This window comes from Clinocottus analis, unplaced genomic scaffold (genome assembly GCF_023055335.1).
Source record: "Clinocottus analis isolate CAN_PGR_092001 unplaced genomic scaffold, fCliAna1.0.p SCAF_6, whole genome shotgun sequence".
Lineage (NCBI taxonomy): Eukaryota > Metazoa > Chordata > Actinopteri > Perciformes > Cottidae > Clinocottus > Clinocottus analis.
Genome location: NW_027176218.1, coordinates 4242190 through 4255355, shown reverse-complemented (window position 1 = coordinate 4255355; position 13166 = coordinate 4242190). Strand labels below are relative to the sequence as shown.

The 13166-nt window shown below is 43.9% G+C and overlaps 1 protein-coding gene across 1 annotated transcript; it reads right to left on the bottom strand.

Annotated features, from left to right (window-relative positions):
* Nucleotides 1-10277: 10277 nt before the first annotated feature.
* avpr1aa (arginine vasopressin receptor 1Aa) lies at nucleotides 10278-12914 on the bottom strand. The gene is made up of 2 exons (XM_068602755.1): nucleotides 11966-12914; nucleotides 10278-11224 (listed from the first exon to the last, which is right to left on the bottom strand). The coding sequence occupies exons 1-2, from the start codon at nucleotides 12912-12914 to the stop codon at nucleotides 10941-10943; spliced, it is 1233 nt and encodes a 410-aa protein (XP_068458856.1). The 3' UTR covers nucleotides 10278-10940.
* Between the last annotated feature and the right edge of the window lie 252 nt (nucleotides 12915-13166).

The window sequence follows — 13166 nt, the reverse complement described above, 5'->3', positions numbered from 1 at the left end:
GTGATACATTCACATTTTCTGAGTGTTTGAACTTGATTGTTTCGAACAGTGAACAGCTTGTGACTCTCTGAAAATTATAAAAACAACAAGCTACTGCCTAATTTATGCTCCCCAACACACGTTCACAAGCCCATTAAAACTGAGAGCTCACTCATTATACACAATGTCTCTCGTGAAAACCAATGAACTCCAATGAAAGTAGCGTTGCCAAATTGGCAGACTATATCCAATCAATAATTCATGAGTTTGCCAGCAAAGAGATCCACTGACCCAATTACACACAACAAGTCAGTCTGGGAGCCGGGGTGCAGGGGATGATGCTCTCCATACAAGCGTTTGAGGAAAGGCCAGAGCCTGCTTGCTTCGCCGTCCACGTACTTTATTTGGCGTCAACTTTTGGCCGTGACGTGTACTTTCGTTGGCTAGAAAGACAGAGCCCTGCAGCTAGAGGCTAAAAACTACTGAAATGAAGAAAAAAATGCAGAAAATTCTTGTTGTGTAAGACACCTTAAAACCATCAAACCAAACAATTTAACGATCACCTTTCTGTATGTTGGACACATCATTTAATAAACACCTAAAGAAGCAATGTTTTGCAGACAAATATCCCCAAAAGCTGAAGGTGAACCAACAAAGGTGCATTAAAGCTCTTCTTATAAACAATGTGTCCAGCTCATTATCAGGGTAACACATGAAAAACTGACATTTTTTTAAAACTCTTTTCACAATAAGAGCTCGCCCTCAGATCTCAGAGGAGGCTGTTTTTTGCAGTGTGATTGAAGTACGGCATCACCGGAGGCTTCAGTCCCGGAGAGAGGAAGAACTGATGTGAGAGAGTGAGTCAGCAACAAAACTCACGAGGAAGTGATTTCAAAACAATTGGAAGTACCTTGAAAATCACTTATATAGCTCGCAGGCAGCTACCAAGCAGACATAAGGGATAACGTATCTTTGTTTTTATTGACAATGTTGGTAGAAGGCCACTTGGAGAAGTCACAAATCCGATTTGTTTCAGCAATCTTGTTTCAACCGTGTGGTGCGGCTCACTCGGTGTGTATAAAGCTCTGATTGTGGCTCCTGAGCGCTTCTTTTTGTTGTTGTTTTTCTGAGTTTTAAGATCTTTTCCTATGACAGATTACATAATTATGCTGTAGTGGTCAATAAACTCGGGCTGGCAGGCTTTCCGCTGTAATTCTACTGAATCCTAAGGTGTTTCTATTTCTTCTCCACTCCCTGCATCGTCTCCCTCCTGCTCTGCTTTGTTCCTCACAGGATTATGACGGCGATGACGGAGTCAACGCGGCTTGAACGATGTCTTTGTCATACTCGTCCATGCGTGTGTGTGTGTGTGTGTCTCTCTCTCTAATCGGCCTCCTCGTCCAACTGGTGACTGACTCACAGATGGACACAGACGGCCGCCCACACACACACACACACACTCGTACCAGAGGGATAATCTGGTGTGAGTGCGGATGATCACAAAGGTCGGTGACTGTCTGTTTATCTGTGTGAGACGGTAGTCCAACACATCTTCATGTCAGCAGCGCACACGTTTGTCTTTTGACTCATACGCTGCCGTTATGGCACGGTGGTGTTCAGGTGAAAGTTCGGGATTGAGTTATTATAATTCAAGTTATTGGGAGCTCATGTTGCTGAAGGGAAATGTTTTATATCCACGTTGTGATGAGGAAATTATGGAAAAATGAAATAAAGAAAACAAGACATGAGCAATGAGCTGCATGCGGCTCATCGGCAGCCGGCTGGCCGTGATGCTGCAAACAACAACAATATATAATACTGCTACTGCTCCTGCGACACTGTTACTGTAGTATACTGCATCAGTACATTTACATCTAATGTGCCACTAATCCGTCCCTTAAGACACTGTAAAAAATCTAATCTTGAGCCAACTTTAAGGAATAAAGACTCACCCTCAATTTTGCCAAGTCTTAAGACGTATAAAGTAAAAGAAATACTCAATACAAGTACAGGTATGTCAACACTGTACACGTACAGTACTAGAGTAAATATACTTTGTGCATCACTAAAGTCTTGCACCACCCGGCCAGCACTCTAAGTGACCCAAATCAAACACACCCAACAGGTGCATGCTGGGTGTGGCTAATATGCTAAATGCTAAAATGCTCACGTTGCATCCTCCACAAAGAACTTTCCCACTTTTTTTTTCCTAGTGAGGTGTATGAGGCCTTTTTGTGTGTGTGTGTCCTTTTCTTTAACAGCTCTATAAATTAACATTGTCATTACAAAACAATATGTCTCGACCCTTCTTCCCTCCATTTTCTCTATGCTATGCTAGCTCTGAGCTACTGATGGCCAAGCGAGTCTTGATTATTCGTACTATGCACAAACACTGCAGGGACCAGTGGACATAACAACAATGGCCTTGCAGAAACACGTATTACTTGTTACTTGCTATTGTACATTTTTCTGTTTACTTCATGGCAGGATTGTCAAGCTGGCTCCATGTAATATATTACCATTTTATCACTTATTATTTTATTCTCATGTCATGTTGGGATTTTGGTAAATATTGAAGTGCAAATTTAAAGATATTGACCTAATATTTCCAAGTATATGAGTTTAACTGATTCTATTTGATCCGGTTTTGAGGGCATCTTGTTGTTTGCATGTACGACCAGCAGATGTCACCAAAGTACTGAAAACCTTTCAAGGGAAACCCGATCTGACCACTTGTATGAACGTGTGTGTGTGTGTAAGAATGTTTGTCTCCATGTATTGTATGTATTGTACACGTGTCAATGCATCTAGCACATTGCTAAACTCATCTACAATGCGTTTTTGTGTGACGCAGTAACACACACCACCAACAGGTCTGCTGCTGGAGTTACTCTGTGACTGTGTGTGTGATTTATGAGCGTCCAAGGTCCAGATTTTATTCCCATCTGTCCCATCGGAGGGTTTAGCGGGGGTGGGTGTGAAGATGCTTTGACCGTTTGTCCCTGTTATTGCCTTCCTCACTCCGTAGTTACCAGCACTTTTCTCCTGAAAAGTTACATTTAGTGTTTTGTGCCAGTGGGGAGAAAAAAAAAAAAGGACACATGAGTTGTTGTCAAAGCCGATCACATGCATGTGTTGTTTTTGTAGAACACTTGCGCAAAGCACATGTGGCTTGTTTCATTATTTATGAGTAAAGAGGGACATTGTGTCTCAAAAATCTGTGTTGTGCGATCAGTTTTTACTTTTTTGTCTTCTATTTTTTTACTCACTACTGCTTTTGAAGCTCAGACAAAATGGAATTCTTCGAAGTCACAACACTGCCGGCTTCGTCCAAAACTACGTCTCATGTACTGTGTGTGTGTGTGTGTGTGTGTGTGTGTGTGTGTGTGTGTGTGTGTGTGTGTGTGTGTGTCTTACATTAAGAGACGCTCACACAACGATATAGTGAGCCATCACGAGAACGCCACTAATGAAAGAATAACACAACTGTAGGATATCAGTTGAGTTACTTTCTTTTGAAAGCAGAACAACATGGTGGAAAAGTATAGTTTATACCATAACACTGCTTCCAATATCCCTAAACACTCGCATGAGGGCATTTTTTTAAATGAAACAACGTGTTGTTTGGAATTTTTATATTGATTTGTATGGCGAGTGCATTTTCATGTAATTCATTGTTTTCCTTTGTCAGTCATCACTTGTTCCACTTTGTTCTGTTGTGTGTCTTAAGCCTCATTGGCCCACATCGTCATAAGAGTAGAGGTCAATGCACACAGAGCAGGAAAAGCACTTTGTAGTGTTTAGTCCGAACTTCTTGGATTTCAATGAGCCTCTGCACCAATATGTTCTTTGATAATAATTCCACTGGCGGAAACAACTACATCATATTCTTTAAAGTGCCCTACTAAAGGCCTATGATGCGTTTGAGCTGCATAAATGTACAAGTTGAAGATGTTGAGTTTGCGAAAAAAAAATTGCTCCATTAACCATGATAACACCTCAAGTTCAGAGTGTTCAGACATTAGCATGAAGTAGATCCCCGAGCATGGTAGCATGTACTAATGTGTCACGTTGTTTTTTTCATAGCGCAAACGGACATTAATTCATGTCTCGGAACAGGAAGTGGGTTTTTCCACCGCAAATAATTGTAATTGTTGGTCAAAGCGCGCACACATTCACTGGTGACCGTTCTCTTCTGGTCTAATGCTCCATACTGAAAATACAGAGAAAACACCTGCTCATTTAAAGAGTATATGTGCTCGTTGTGTGTGTGTGTGTGTGTGTGTGTGTGTGTATGTGTGTGTATAGCAATACAAATAGGATCTGGAGGATGAGGCCTCATTTCCCAGATCAACGTAGACCAACAGCGCACCGTTATTGAGAAATTAACTCCGGCAGAGAGAGCAGAATCACCTCCAAGGCTCCACTTTGCAATAATGGCGCCCGGCTCGCTGTCCATTATCCCGCTTATTACACGGCTGCTCCCTAAAGAGATGCTTAATTCAACACAAATATTGATTTAGCAATTATTTTATTGATAAAAAAAAAAAGAAATGTGTGTCGCTACTGCTAAAAGGAAAAGTCAGATCCGATATGCATCCATGGAAACGATCCGTTTCTGTATGCCAGACAGGAACGACGAGCCGGTTGTGACCAATCAGAACCGAGTACTCGGCAACGCCGCGTAATTAGGATGGTTGAAAATGCTCCATAGAGGCCTGCCGTCATTCCACCGGCATTATTTTTAATGATGTCACAACACGGTGTATCTTTGGAGTTGACATTCAGCCACTTCCTCCTGTTCACTGCAGATGAGACGTCCTGGTAAAGTCGTCAGCAGCTCGCCTCTTGTCGGGAAAGGCAGCAGCAGAGCCTCGTCGGCCTCATCCCATCTCTGGTGACATCACCGTTCACAAATAAGGCCTCTGTAATTAGAGGGCGGGGGCGGGGGGGGGGTCAAGATCTCCCTGAGCGGTGGGCATACGCCGCGAAAGCTATTGCGGTGACATTTAATTAATCATTGTCCACCGAGCTAATTTAACCGGCTATCTGTTTCCATGCGACAACTCTCGCTGTGAAGGCATCACAGACTGCTCATATTTTAGTGGTTATGCTGAGCGTGCGTGTGTGTGTGCGTGTGTTTCAGTCACTTGTATTTCAATCCTTGTTTGAAATAAAAAAGTATCTGGAATGTAAACAGATATGTTCTATGTATACTGTTAGAATCAGAATCATGTTTGTTGTCACACATCGAGTGTTGTGTGTGTGTGTGTGTGTGTGTGTGTGGTGTAACGATGACACACGGAGCCTGGATGAAGCCGACAGCCTCCGATCTTAACCCTCTGGCTCTGCCTCCTGGTTTGATGTACACAGGAGGAAGTGTTTAATCTGCAGCATCAAAGCACACGTTTGATTAATACCGTCTCGATGGGACCTTTCCACCTCTTTGAGGAAAAATGGCTTAAAGGCCGCCAATGCCAACAGCTTTGTGAAGCCTTAATGCAGAGCCGGGACACACAATCGATGGCTCAGAAGTGGGGAGATTACCAGTGGTGTGCGTGTCTGTGTGTGTGTGCTGCCTCAGTTGATTGGGCAGGTGTGTGGCGTTGAGAAAGGAAAGCGTGCGAGTGTTCGGCATTCTCATTCACGACCGCTTTCATCGCTTCAAATGCTTTTGAGGAAAGGACGTTTCAGAAGTCCGTTATCCCCGTATTTGAACAATTATCGCATCGTGCCGCTCTCTCTTTTCAGCCCCGGCTGTTCAGAACCAGGCTGGACGTGCAATGACCCTGGCCTGTCAACACCTCATTGTGTGGTAACGGTGCGTATTGTGTTGAAAAAAAATATCTTGTTTGGGCTCAATGGAAAACGATGACAATGGACGGTCAATTAGGAAGCTTTGTTGTGGCGGACGCATACGTGCATTGCCTGCGTGTGAACGTGCAACGCTCAGAGGAGGGAGACCGTGGGAGGTGGACGAGTCAAACTAACTAAACTAGTTATTGCTAACTCAAACAGGCCACTGTTGCTCTGCTAAGAGGTTGTGGTCCTTTCACGTATTTCGGCTATACAGAAAACACTTCGGCATTCAGACATCTCCGGACCGGACAAACTGATGCTTTTTGATCAAACTCTGGCCTTTAAAATCCTCTGTGGAGTGGACACGTCTCCTCAAATTACTTTCATATCCTCCTGATCTTCAGCAGGAAATGCATTTGGAAAGAAACGTACACATTAGCATGTTAACTATTGGACATTAAACATAAAAAATCCTCATTATTTGGTCTGTTTAACATATATTTTTAAAAACATGGTAGTGTACTGATTTCTGCAGCAGCCATGGATCCATGGTAAGTAGAATATGTTTGAATATTGGAACTTATATTGAACATAGTTCATTTTGAAGTTGGGTATAATAGTTTGATAAACTCATTTTACTGATCATGGTCCACTTACTGAGCTGCAGTATTTAACGTGTGTTTACTATAGTAAGACCTAACTATTGGGAAGGTTGGACTTTAAATAATACTCTTAATATATGACTCTAGTATTCCCAGTTTTCAGCTACTTTAAATGTATTTTAGTGTTTCAAGGGAGGCTTCTTGTTTCATGATATTTATATATTTGTATCTCACTTTAATTCATAAATACTTAGACATACATAACTCCATTAGCAAAGAAGAACAGGATGTTGTGTGTCCTCACCACCCTGTCAACCCCATTACAGCCGTAATCTTTATTTGGATTCAAATTCCTGGCTGCCCCTTTTGATGACCTCATCTCCAGCTACAAGAAGGATTACCTTTTGCTGTTAGGAAGCTATAACTTCAGTCCAAGGGTCAGAATTATGCTGACAGTGGAGCAGGGAAGTTGACAAAAGACAAACAATTGTTCACAGATCCTGCAAAGGAAGAAAACATTTTGATGACAATGTATTTCACCACAAAAAACTGTGTTGTTTGTTCAGTGAACCACGTATCACTTTTCCTCCAAAAAAACCTGTTTGGGTACTTTACTATCGTTTATCTAATTTCTTTCCATTCTTCACATTGGCCGGACGTGACAGGTCTCCAACAATATATTGTTTGATGCTGTTCCAGATTTTTGCTTTCCAGCGTGCTCAGACTGAATCACACCCGCGAGAGCGATTAAACAACACGACAGTAAACAGACGTGTTGTTTTCAAGGCCGGCGGAAGGAGAACAATGGATCATGTAAAGGAGGCAGTGAGCCCCTCGTCTCATCTGATCAGAGTGCTGGAAGAACTTCTGCATCAAAGACCTGATTGTGTCTCATAATAACCAACAAAAAGGCTCGTGAGGTCACCGCTGATCACCATCAATAAAATTCAGCTCAAGAAATGTGAAAAAAACCCCACAAAATCAACATTTCTTTTGGCAGAATAGGTAATTTGTTCACTTTTTCTTTCCCCGTTTACGCTGTCCTTCCAATAAGAACATCTGTGTTGGGTCAAAGAAAGTCCAGGCTGTTGCGTGTTGCGTGGAGGGAAGCCAGCTGTGGACACAATTGTCCAGATAGACAGAAAACAGGACTATCTTTCCTGCGAGGGAAACTTGCTGGAAGCTGTTTACTCGCTGAGAGAGAGAGAGAGAGAGAGAGAGAGAGAGAGAGAGAGGAAGCGTACATCTTGTTGCCATCGGTGCGACGCAATGTGCAATCAGAATGTTTTTCTTGTGTGAGGAAAGGAGCGCTCGCCATTACGGCGATCTCGCATCCAACTCTGCGGGGTAGCGATGCTTTTCCACGAGCCATGGCATTCCTGGCATTCTGGACCAATTGGAAAGAGGTGGTTTTGCCGAGAGAAGACGCCTGAAGTGGTGTTTCATTCCCGGGAGACCGTGGAGTGAAGGCGATGAAGCGATTCATCAGAGGTGTGAGTGCGGTCGGGGGAACGGCGACCTGCGTGTGCACGTCCAGCTCACGTCTGCTTCTTCGATCCAACCTCTCAGTTCTCATTATCATTGGATTGGATTGGACCTCGTGGCAGAGCACCCATTTCTTTCACCAGCAACTCGGCACACATTTAATGAGGGACTAAAGATTTTGTTCCCTCCATTAAAAAAACGTATAAAACCAAAAGGATCCTGTCTATTTTATGCGCAGAACAAGCAGCGTTGTACTGGTACATAAGAGCCTCTTTTATGGCAAAGCTACTTGCTTTTACGAGACATTTTACAATGAGATCTGTCTGTTTTCAGGCTCCCGAACGTGCAGTGCGACCCTCTGGGGAAACTCAATCACTGCCTCCTGAAGTATTTGCTCCGTCTAGACTCTGACGGATGACCTTAGCCCCAGCTCATGCGAGCGAGGCCAGCCTTTCAGAGCCACGCTGTACATAATGATTGGCATGTCTAATGAGAAGCAGAGCGGGTGCTGGACATGGAATTTGAGATGCGTCCAACAGAGACACAGCGCTACTCTCTCCACGCCGCCTGAAGTGGAGATTATGATAATCCTATTGATATTAGCCGGGGTTGTCTGATCGCTTGTCATCTTTTGTTTCTTTGTTAACAATGAGCAGCTCCATCCTTTATGGTTGTTTTTACCTTTCCCTACCATATTTAGAGTTACATAATTTCCTGTCGGACTCCCCCTTCGCCCCATTCGTCTTCTGATAAGACGACCAGACCCTCACGTTATGAGGTCAGATGGTCAGAGATAAACTGAACCACAGAGGACAAAGAGGGCTAATCCCTTTAAGGGGAAACCGGTCGATATTGCCCGTTCTTCAAAACAATGTGCATTACCGGCACGCTGTGCCATACTGGTGTAATTACTCATAACATCATTTTTTCTTCTCTTCAAATTGTTAATTATCCATTGACGCGCTCAAGACGATAAGACTTGCTGGATGAAGTAACGCCGCATTATTTCATTTCGCAGTTATGATCTTATGAGGTGAAACGCATCTTTTCAGCTGGAAAGAGAGTCATGCGATAACTAAATTAGACGATATACTCACAACATTAGCAAATAGAAAATGGTGCCACACTTATAATGTAGCACCAGAGACGTCAGATCTTTCAAATTATAGAAAATATGTTCTTACTTAAGAGCTGTGGAGCCATGCGGATTGGGTTTTATTTGCTATTGTTGTTTTGAGATCTCTCTTTCTTTGTTTTGAAAGTCACAGGACAGGCACGTTTCAATTAAAAAGCTTTACAAGCTTTTAATTAAAATGATCTGCTCAAATATTGTAAGATCTGCGGAGGTGCACAGCTTCTTGACTCCCATTAAAATGACTTGTTTTTCACATCAGTTTGAAGTGAAGGCTCCTAATTATGGCAGAAACCCAGCGCTTGCCAGGTTATTAGTGTTTAAATTGGCAACAAATATTCAAAATTGCTCAATTTGCTGCAAAAAAACCCAACAACACCAGAGATTTCTTCGGTTGTGAAGCAACTGATTGAAGCCTAAACAAAGCAAGCGAAAGCGTCCGGTTTTTAAGGAAACGGGAGACAGTGTGGTATTCAGTGCATCAATATATATTTCAACATATAGGATATTTAAATTATTTCCAATGTACACAAGTCATTACAGACATATAGAATTCATGATGAACATATTTACATTACAATGCATTTACGGTAGTCCTATTCACAGATACTTAAGTGCCTTTTATGTACAAATATTCTTTACAGTCGGATAGAAATGTCTTGATACGTCGTAACATGCATGTTCTTGACGCCCATTTTGGGTTCTGCACATCGCATGTGAAGGAGATTGTTTTTGTCTGCAGTGCAAATGAAGGCGAAAAAAAAAACCGGACCCCCCCCCTGCAAAATGGTGCCGGATGTCAGGGGGGAAAAAAAGAAGCCAGGAAGTGGAAGTGTGTTGACGTGGAGTGTGTGGAATGTGTGAGCTTCTCCTTACAATTTGGGAAAGCTGTGGGAGGAGCCTATGGGATCGGTAGGTGTACTCCTCCAACTGTGGCCAATCTCGCTTCATCCAAACACCCACCATCCTCTTCCGTGTGTGTGTGTGTTAGCGTGTGTGTGTGTGTGTGTGTGTGTGTGTTTGTGTCCTGTTATTTTTAAGGCGACCCCCTTTTGCTTCTGCTAAACAGAAACAATCGGGATTCTTCAGGGACCAACACAAAGGACTTCCAGCTGCAATATGGAATAATTAGACAGATGTGCATGCACGCAACAACGTGATTAATAGATGTAGCCTGAACCCCTCACACTCATTACTTTTCTTTTTGTTTTTTTGTGTGTGTTGGTAAGAGGCCAAACAGGATTTTTTTTTTCTTTCTTTCTGTACATAAGCCACTAAAAAAGAAGAAGAAAAAGAAGAAATCCAGACAAAAGATGAGCTTGGTTGCTTAGAGCCGTGCGGTCTGGAAGAGTCGTTTTAGCCACCACACATCTCCTGGCTGCTATGTACAGATTGTATCCTTGGGATCAGGAAAAGGGTGTTCAGCGGCACACAGCGGGGAAACATAACTACCAGTAAACCAGCATCAATATTCTTGGAAAAGGCGATTTCTCAAAAAGAAATCGCGTCTGGAATCTGGACTGTGTAAGGGGCTGCAGAATTTTCACGAATTGCAAATGAATTCACCAAAAAGAATATCTGTTCGTGAACATCTGTGGTGATAAACCCACTTGATGAATCTGATTTGCACATTTCTACTCCTCCCCCGATGTTTTCCCAATGTTTTCGCAGAAGTTGTTCAAAAACGGAACATGTTTGCTCACAGAATCCAGCGAGAAGCCTTTGAGTGACGCGCCCGTCCTCTCCGTCGAAGAATAAACCACATTTCATCCCTCTGTTTCTTGATTTTCGTGCAAAAAGAAAGAGCTTAATTTGCTTAAGTTTTGCAGTTTGGGGGTCATTTTTAGTCCTGCTTAAAGTTAAGATGAGTTGATATCGTGCGTGTACCTTGGTGTCACTCTCAGACAGGCTTTCAGTCCCACCTCAGTTGCCGGAGTGTGTGTTTACTCTGTCTGAATGGAGGTTTTTGGAGAATTGTCCAGCTCCCTCCAGTTGCTCGAGCTGCCCGTGGGGCTCCGGTTGGTCATCTTCGTGAGCAATGTCGTTCGGCGGAGGCTGCTGTCGGAGTCCTCCTTCTTGAAGTCGGTGCTCATCTTGAAGCAGCAGGAGAGGCAGTGCACGAAATCCTGGAGGAGGTGACCGCTGAAGATCATGTATATCCACGGGTTGCAGCAGCTGTTGAGGCTGGCGAGGAGCGCAGACAGAGTCACCGCTGTGTTCTCAGAATCTGGAGAACAGAGAGAGGACGGAGGGAAGGGATGATTAATCTGCGAAACATCTGGTGCAGAAAGAAATGCCCGTTCGAGGCAATTCATCTGGCGTTGAAACGCAAAACCTAATTTGTTGTTTTCTTTGAAGAAGAGCCACGAAATGCACACATTCAAACACTTAGTGTCGGATGAAGATTTCATTAATTTCAAGGTTTTTGGGATGAAGTTGGATTTCCCTGTTATAGTGAACGTATCTGTCTACAGCAACATAATCAAGCATTAGTATTTATCACCCAATTACAGCAGTTTGGCTTAAAGGTATCTGACAGAATATAAGAGTAAACATGGGATGATATATATATATATATATATATATATATATATATATATATATATATATATATATATATATATATATATATATATATATATATCAGGGAACTCTAAAAAATGTATTAATTTCTCCCCTGAGTCCCTTTTAAAGACAGTTTCTGGAGTACAATTTTATATTCTGAAGTCTCACAGCGGTTATTTCATTTCCTTTTGCGGTTATTAACACTGTTTTACTCTGTTTACGCACGGGGTTGGGGTTTGCATTACGCATCCATGCGTAAAGGTTGCTCACACGTGTTTGCGCACGGTGCTTTCTCTTGGCAACTATGTTGTTTTAAAGCAGTATGTCACATCACTCCCGAAGCTGTAAAAGCTTTACATTCAGTAATGCATACACTTGTTTTTTTTTATTGTTCAGCACTCACCTGCCCACTGGAAGTTCTCATCCCACACGGACCACATCTGCACCGTGAAAAACGGCGCCCAGCACACGATGTACGCCAAAACAATCACAAAAGTCATTTTCACGGTCCTCAGCTTGGCTCTTGAGATCGTTGTGATGCTGCTGACGGAATTCTTCCCGATAAACGCGCCGTGCTTCGCCGCGCCGGGCGTCGCTTTCCTCTTCTTGTACTTGATATTTTTCCATATGCTGTGGCAGATGAACCCGTAGGACAACATGAGAATGGCCACGGGCACGAGGAAGATGCCCACAGTGATCCAGGTGATGTAGGTCTTGGCGCCCCAAGGCTCGATGAAGTGCGCCCAGCAGTCGGACACGTTGGAGCCGTTCTTGATCTCGCTCAGGGAGAAGATGAAGTACTGCGGGGTGCTCAGCGCCAGGCTGCACATCCACGTGGAGACGATCATGATGTAGGAGCGCTGCGTGGGCTGCTGCAGGGTCTTCAGCGGGTGGCAGATGGCGATGTAGCGGTCCAAGGTCATCATCACCATCATGTAGGTGGACGCGAACATCCCCATCACCTGGAGGTGCTTGACTATCCTGCAGAGAAAGTCCGTGCCGTAGAAGCGGAACGTGATCTTCCAGCAGAGCTGCGGCAGCACCTGGAAGAAGGCGACCACCAGGTCAGCCAGGCTGAGGTGTTTGATGAAAAGGTGCATCCGAGACATCTTCTTCTTGGTGTTGTACATAGCCAGCAGGACGCTCACGTTCCCGATCACAGCCACCACGAAGGTGATGCACAGGACCAGGATCTCGATTTGAGCCACCTCCTCGTTACGCGCAAACGGATCGGAGCTGTTGGCGTAGACGGTGCTGTTTCCAGGCGTCTCCATCGTTGGCTCACCCGAGGGGCTGAAAGCCAGAGACTGGTTGCCTTCGCTCAGGAGCATCGCATAGTCGGGAGTGTGCATGGCACTGCCCCTCTGTGCGCCCTAGCGGATTCAGTGCCAGAGGGGCTGCGATGGTGCCTCTCCAATCCGTATATGGCGCTACCTGACGCGCGCGCAAGTGACGGAGCCGCTGCTTTTCTGACTTGTGGCCGCTGCCGCTTCTTTTTAAACTCGAGTCGAGTTTCAGCCAGTGTGTGCGTAATGACGAACACTGTAAAAAAAAAACAACAGAAAACAGAAAAAAACCCACACCAAATAAACAAAAGTTTAGGT